Source organism: Nicotiana tomentosiformis, chromosome 11 (genome assembly GCF_000390325.3).
Source record: "Nicotiana tomentosiformis chromosome 11, ASM39032v3, whole genome shotgun sequence".
NCBI lineage: Eukaryota > Viridiplantae > Streptophyta > Magnoliopsida > Solanales > Solanaceae > Nicotiana > Nicotiana tomentosiformis.
The window spans coordinates 40,878,304-40,885,810 of NC_090822.1; the positions used below are offsets into that span (position 1 = coordinate 40,878,304).

The 7,507-nt window shown below is 42.3% G+C and overlaps 1 protein-coding gene across 1 annotated transcript; it reads right to left on the minus strand.

Annotated features, from left to right (window-relative positions):
• Positions 1 to 6,399: 6,399 nt before the first annotated feature.
• Positions 6,400 to 7,020, minus strand: LOC138901314 (uncharacterized). Its single transcript, XM_070189070.1, has one exon. It carries the CDS (start codon positions 7,018 to 7,020, stop codon positions 6,400 to 6,402), a length of 621 nt encoding a protein of 206 aa, XP_070045171.1.
• Positions 7,021 to 7,507: the final 487 nt, after the last annotated feature.

Here is a 7,507-nt window from a genome sequence, read left to right on the forward strand (position 1 = left end):
GATGGCACCCAACGCTCCGTTAGGCAAGCCAACAATTAATCAACACATCATTATCTAATCCAAAATGCATTTCGAAAAAATTAAAGAAATAAGTAGTGGAAATCATTCATTTTAAAAGGAAATATAGATGTTATTATTTTAAATGTCCGAATGAGGCCAAAATATAAATCAAGGTCATAGCGGAATACAACTAAGAGCAAAATATAAATTCCCAAAATAGACAGAATATATTAAATAACTAGGACGGGAACTCTGTGTGCTGTGGATCTTAACATGAAATGCACCTCACCACAAAGTCTCCTCAGCAGCTGCGCCTATGCGCCCAAATGACCACCAAATGTACATGTCTCAGTACTTGCATAATCAATGCAGAAGTGTAGTATGTATGAGTACGTAAATCAACGCATACCTAGTAAGTATCTAGCCTAACCCCGAAGAAGTAGTAATGAGGGGTCAACATCGACACCTACTAGTGGTCTAATAAATCAAGTACAATAAAAGTAGACAGGTATGGAGCAGCCTGGTGCAATAAGCTCCCGCTATGCGCGGTATAAAAACGATCCTCAACAGATGAATAAACACAAAATCCTCGAGTACCGAATATTACCGCGAATGGAATGTATGTCAGTCAATAACCACTAAATTTCACGTCTCAAGTCAGATAAAATCATAGATACGCTGACTCCTTCTCGAATATTATGCACGATTCTGCTAAGGCGATTAGCTCGACCCCATAAGAGTGATGGTATGACATTCCCCTGTGGCGTACGATGTCCCGATTCCATAATAATATGTACTCTGTCGAGGCTAACAGACCGATCCCATAAGAATATGTAATCTGCCGAAGCGAACGACCTGATCCTATAAGAGTATGTTACATGATACTGCTGAGGCGAACTGCCCAATCCCATAACAGTGTATTACATAATATCGCTGAGGCGAATGATCTGATCCCATAAGAGTATTGCTAAGGCGTTCAGCCCGATCTCATTAGAATATGAAACTTTGACGGGCCACTAACCCCACTCACGAATATACATGTGAGTTATAAAATTCAAGAAAACTTCTGGACGAATATGCACAACGCGAAAGAAATCCGTAAAAAGGAAGTATAATGTCCACCACAAATGAAATAGCTCGTCAAGGATCTAAAATAGCAAGTCTGATACTTACACAAGCCTAGTATTAGGCCAAAATGTAATTAAGACATTTAAACATGCAAGAATAACTCAAATAGTACAATTAAAGCATGGCGTGAGTCTAAGTCTGCATGAGTCTAAGTCTGCCCGTACATAATCAAGAATTCTTAAATACGCACGGGCACTCGTTAGCTCGTACGTGCGTAGATCCCATAACACATAGCACAGAACAAATATAACACCTATGGGGTAAATTCTCTTTTACAAGGTTAGATATGAGACTTACCTCGCTCCGAAATCCGATAACCGCCTCCAACGCCTCTCTAACACCTCAAACTAATGCCAAACGATCTAAAACTAGCCAAAGAACATGCAAACCAATCAGAACATACTCAAGAACCTTTAATTTATCATTTAGAAATAATTCTCAACCCGCACGAAAAGTTAACAAAAGTCAACCCCAAGCGCGCGCGCCCGAATTTCAAAAATTATCAAAAATAAATATTACGCATAACTTATATAGTCTATATCCACAAATTCATCCAATTTCGTTCATAAATTGACCCTCAAATAAAAGATTTACCATTTCTCAACTTTTGGGGCTCAAAACCCCAATGTCTACAATTCAAACACGGATAAAATAATAACCAACAAAAATAATCATGGGAAACACCAAAATAAAGGTTAAATATCCCCCCCCCCCCTTTTGAGACGAGAACAACTCTGCAAAAAGCACCTCAAACGGAGCTCTAGAACTCAAGATATGCTCAAAATACTAAAATGCCCAGTTTGCCAATTTAAAATACTGCCTAGGTGATTTTTGTTCTTCGCCTTTGCGGGACACCTTCGCGTTCGCGAAGAGCAATTTTTTGAGTTAACCGGTCAACCTAGAATTCCTTCTTCACATTTGCGGGACCTCTCTCATGTTCACGAAGAACAAAAGTTCGCACCAGAAACCTGCAATCTTTTCCGACATAGAAATAAGCATAGCTCTCTCATACAACCTCAGAATTCGACGATTCTTGTTGCTACGGTTCTGTAATTATGATATGGATCTAATTGTGCAATATAATCATAAATAAAAGGTTGTTTGCTTAATATTTTACCCTTTATGACCAAAGAAACGACGCTAAAACATCAAATAAGAGTGTGACACAACCAAACCTATCTGAAACTCATCGGAATCTAACCAAACTTGCAGACAAGTCCAAAATCATCATACAAACATGTTGAAACTTTTAAATCATGAATTCGAGCTATTAAATCCACTATTTGACTGCGGTCAACTCATTTTTTTAAACTTAACTAGTATGCAACTCAAGTGTCAGAATCACTCTTAAACATCTCGGAATGGGACCAAATTTCACACACAAGTCCAATATGATAACACGAACTTGCCCCAAGGCTCGGAATACTAGACGAAATCTGATAACACAAAGTCCACTCCAAGTCAAACTTAACAAATCCAAAGACCTTCAAAATGCAAACTTCCAACAATAAGCGTTGTATTGCTCCCGGACTACCCAATACTCAACCCGAACATACACACAAGTTTGAAATCACCTTACGAACCTATTGGAACCTTCAAATCCCGATTCCGAGGTTGTTTACTCAAAAGTCAAATCTTGGTCAACTCTTCCAACTTAAAGCTTCCGAATTGAGAATTATTCTTCCAAACCAACTCCGGACGTCTCAAAAATCAAAACCAACCACATACGCGAGTCATAATGTATAATATGAAGCTACTCAAGGTCTCAAACCGCCGAACGACATGGTAAAGCTCAAAACGATCGATCGGGTCGTTACATTCTCCCCCACTTAAACATATGTTTGTCCCAAGAATGTGCCAAATCACTGTATAACTCATAATGCAAATACTCGTGCCATCTCAATCCATATAAGCACATTACCACACCTTTGACTGAAGATCCTCCCTATGACCTTATCCCACAAGCCTTAGAACCAAATTCCAACATCCGGAATTTTCTATAAGGTCTGATTCATGTGTACATCCGAACTCGATAGCTAAAAGTCAACCTACGGTCAAACTTTTCAACTTCAAATTGCCAAATTTCGGCAAAACCATATAAATTAACCTACGGACTTCCAAAATCTATTTTTTGGCATACGCCCAAGTCCAAAATCACGATACGAAGTTATCGGAGCCATCAAAATACCATTCCGAGGTTGTTTTCACAGAAGTCAAAGTTTGGTCAACATTTCTATTATAGGCTTCTAAGCCAAGAATCAAAGGGTCTAAATCAACCCAAAAGCTTTCTAGAATGAAACTAACCAACCCCGCAAGTCATAAAACCACAAACACATATGTGTGAAGCATAAAATGGGGTAATGGAGCGCAATTACACAAAATGACCGATCGGGTCGTTACATTTTCCTCCTCTTAAAATAAAAGTTCATCCTCGAACGTGCATAAGGACATACCTGAAGTGGTGAATAGATGAGGATAACAACTCTGCATGTCGTGCTCGGTCTCCCAAGTCGCCTCCTCGACCGGATGACCCCTCCATTGAACATTCACTAAAGCAATGTTCTTTGCTCTCAACTTCCGGACCTGTCTATCCAAGATAGCCACCGGCTCCTCAATATAAGTCAAATCCTCGTCCAATTGGATTGTGCTAAAGTATAAAACATGAGACGGGTCACCATACTACTTCCGGAGCATAAAAACATGGAACACCGGATGAACCGCAGATAAACTAGGTGGCAATGCGAGCTTGTAGGCCACCTCACCAATCCTCTCAAGGATCTCAAAAGGTCTGATATGCCTAGGGATCAACTTGCCCTTCTTCCTGAACCTCATCACACCCTTTATGGGTAAAATCTGGAGCAAGACTCGCCCTCTAACAGTGAATGCAACATCACGAACCTTCCGATCCACATAAATCTTCTGCCTAGATTGGGTTGTACGTAGTCGATCCTGGATCAACTTGACCTTCTCCAAGGCATCTCGAACCAAATCTGTGCCTAATAACTTAGCGTCTCCTAGCTCAAACCAACCAACTGGGGAACGATACCGTCTCACATATAAGGCCTCATAAGGAGACATCTGAATACTCGATTTTTAGCTATTGTTGAAGGAAAACTCAGCAAGCGGCAAGAACTGATCCCAAGAACCCCCGAAATCCATACTACAGGAACAAAGCATATCCTCCAATTTTTGAATATTGCACTCGGACTGTCCATCTGTCTGGGAGTGAAATGATGTACTCAACTCAAATTGTGGTCCTAGCTCACGTTGTACAGCTCTCCAAAAATGCAATGTGAACTGTGTACCCCGATCAGAGATGATGGATACCGGTACGCCATGAAGTCGAACAATCTCACGGATATAAACCTGAGCTAGTTGCTCTGAAGAGTAGGTAGTCACTACTGAAATGAAATGATCCAACTTGGTCAACCTGTCCATAATCACCCATACCACGTCAAATTTCTTCTAAGTCCATGGGAACCCAACAACGAAGTCCAAGGTGACATGCTCCCATTTATACTCGAGAATCACAAGTCGTTGAAGAAAACCGCCCTGCCTCTGATGCTCATACTTCACCTGCTGATAATTTAGGTATCGAGCTATATACTCCACTATGTCTTTCTTCATTCTCCTCCACCAATAGTGCTGCCTCAAAACCTGATACATCTTAGCGGCACCTGGATGAATGAAGTACTGCGAACTGTGGGCCTCCTGAAGAATCAACTCAAGCAACCCATCCACATTGGGCACACATAATCAGCCCTGCATCCGCAACACACTGTCATCCCCAATAGAAACCTCCTTGGCATCACCGTGTTGAACCTTGTCCTTAAAGACAAGCAAATGGGGGTCGTCATATTGACGCTCTCTGATATGATCATATAGATAATACCGAGAAACCAAGCAATCAAGAACTCGACTGGGCTCTAAAACATCCAATCTAACAAACTGGTTGGCTAAGGCCTGAACGTCCAGTGCTAGTGGCCCTTCCGCTGCCAGTAGATATGCTAAACTTACCAAGCTCTTCGCCTTTCGACTCAAGGCATCGGCCACCACATTGGCCTTCCCGAGATGATATAGAATGATGATATCATAGTCCTTAAGCAACTCTAACCATCTCCACTACTGCAAGTTAAAATCATTCTGTTTGAACAGATGTTGTAGACTCCGGTAGTCGGTAAAGACCTCACAAGGGACACCGTGCAAATAATGCCGCCAGATATTCAATGCATGAACAATAGCTGCCAATTCCAAGTCGTGGACTGAATAATTCTTCTCATGGGTCTTTAGCTTTCGAGACGCGTAGGCAATCACCCTACCGCCTTGCATCAACACCGTGCCAAGGCCAACACGTAACGCATCACAATACACAGTATAAGACTCCGAACTTATAGGCAACACCAACACTGAGGTTGTAGTCAAAGCAGTATTGAGCTTTTGAAAGCTCGCCTCACACTACCCGGACCATCTGAAAGGAGTACCTTTCTGGGTCTATCTGGTCATAAGTTTAGCAATAGATGAGAAACCCTCTACGAAACGGCGATAATACCCGACCAAACCAAGAAAACCCCGAATCTCAGTAGTTGAGGATGGTCTGGGCCAACTCTGAACTGCTTCAACCTTCTACAGATCTACCTTGATCCCCTCACTCGACACCACATAACCCAAAAATGCCACTGAATCAATCCAGAATTCACACTTTAAGAATTTTTCATACAACTTTTTCTCTCTCAAGGTCTGGAGCACGATCCCTAGGTGATGCTCATGATCTTCCCGACCACGGGAGTACACCAAGATGTCATCAATAAACACAATGACGAATGGATTAAGATATGGCTGGAATATGCTATTCATCAGGTGCATAAATGCTGCTGGGGCTTTGGTCAGCCCAAATGACATCACAAGGAACTCGTTGTGACTATACCGAGTCATAAAGGCAGTCTTCAGAATATCCGGATCCTGAATCTTCAGTTGATGATAACCTGACCACAAATCAATCTTTGAGAACACTCTAGCACCCTGTAGCTGATCAAATAAGTCATCAATGTGCGGCAATGGATACATGTTCTTCACTGTAACCTTGTTCAACTACCGATAATCAATACACATGTGCATAGAACCATCCTTCTTCTTCTTTTTCACAAACAAGACCGGAGCACCCCAAGGCGACACACTAGGTCGAATGAAAACCTTATCAAGAAACTCTTGCAACTACTCTTTTAACTCCTTCAACTCCGTTGGGGCCATACAATATGGTGGAATAAAAATGGGCTAAGTACCCGGTAATAAGTCAATGCCAAAATCGATATCCCTATCAGGCATCATGCATAGAAGATCCGCTGAAAATACATCTGGGAAGTCTTTCACTATCGAAACTGACTCAACGGTAGGAGTATCAGCACTGACGTCTCTTAGAAAGGCTAGATAAGCATCACATCCCTTCTCCACCATCTGCTGAGCCTTTAGAAATGATACAACCCTACTAGGAACATAATCCAATGTACTCCTCCACTCTAGCCATGGAAAACCTGGCATAGCTAATGCCACTGTCATGGCGTGACAATCCATAATAGCATGATAGGGAGACAACCAGTCCATGCCCAAGATAACATCAAAGTCTACCATACTAAGTAACACTAGATCAACTCTGGTCTCAAAACCACTAATAACAACTAAACACGATTGATATACACGGTCCACAACAATAGAGTCTCCCATATGCGTGGACACATAAATAGGAGAACTCAAAGAATTATGAGATATATCCAAATACAGAGCAAAGTAAGATGACACATATGAATAAGTGGATCCCGAATCAAATAAGCCTGATGCATCTCTATGGTAAATCGGAACCATAGCTATAATGACTTTGTCTGAAACAACTGCCTCCATCCTATCCGGAAAAGCATAGAATTTGGCCTGGCCTCCCCTCTAATGCGACCTTTACCCACCCGTCCCCCACCCCAAGCTGGCTATGCGGGTGGAGCGGCAACTGGGTCAGCAACCATGGCTTGAGAAGTCTGTGGACCTGATTGAATCTGTGAAGCCTGACTAGTCTGTGGAGGTGCACCCCCTGAGTCTGGAGAAATCTCTAACCATGTGATGGGTATTACCACACTCAAAGAAAGCTCTTGATGGGCATGGCTGCTGGGATTGGCTTGGGCCTTGTCAGCTGGACTAACCACTGAAGGCACCCCGTGCAAGAGGTGCACTAGAAAGTGGCTGAGCAAAGTGTGCAACCCGAGACCTCAGAATAACCGGAGCACCACTAGAAGCTGGAAGTGCTAAGTGAACTGGATGACTCACATAGCCTCTACCATGATGGGTTGTAGCTACAGCGTGGCCACGACTAAAACATCTCGTACCTCGAGGCCTCTTG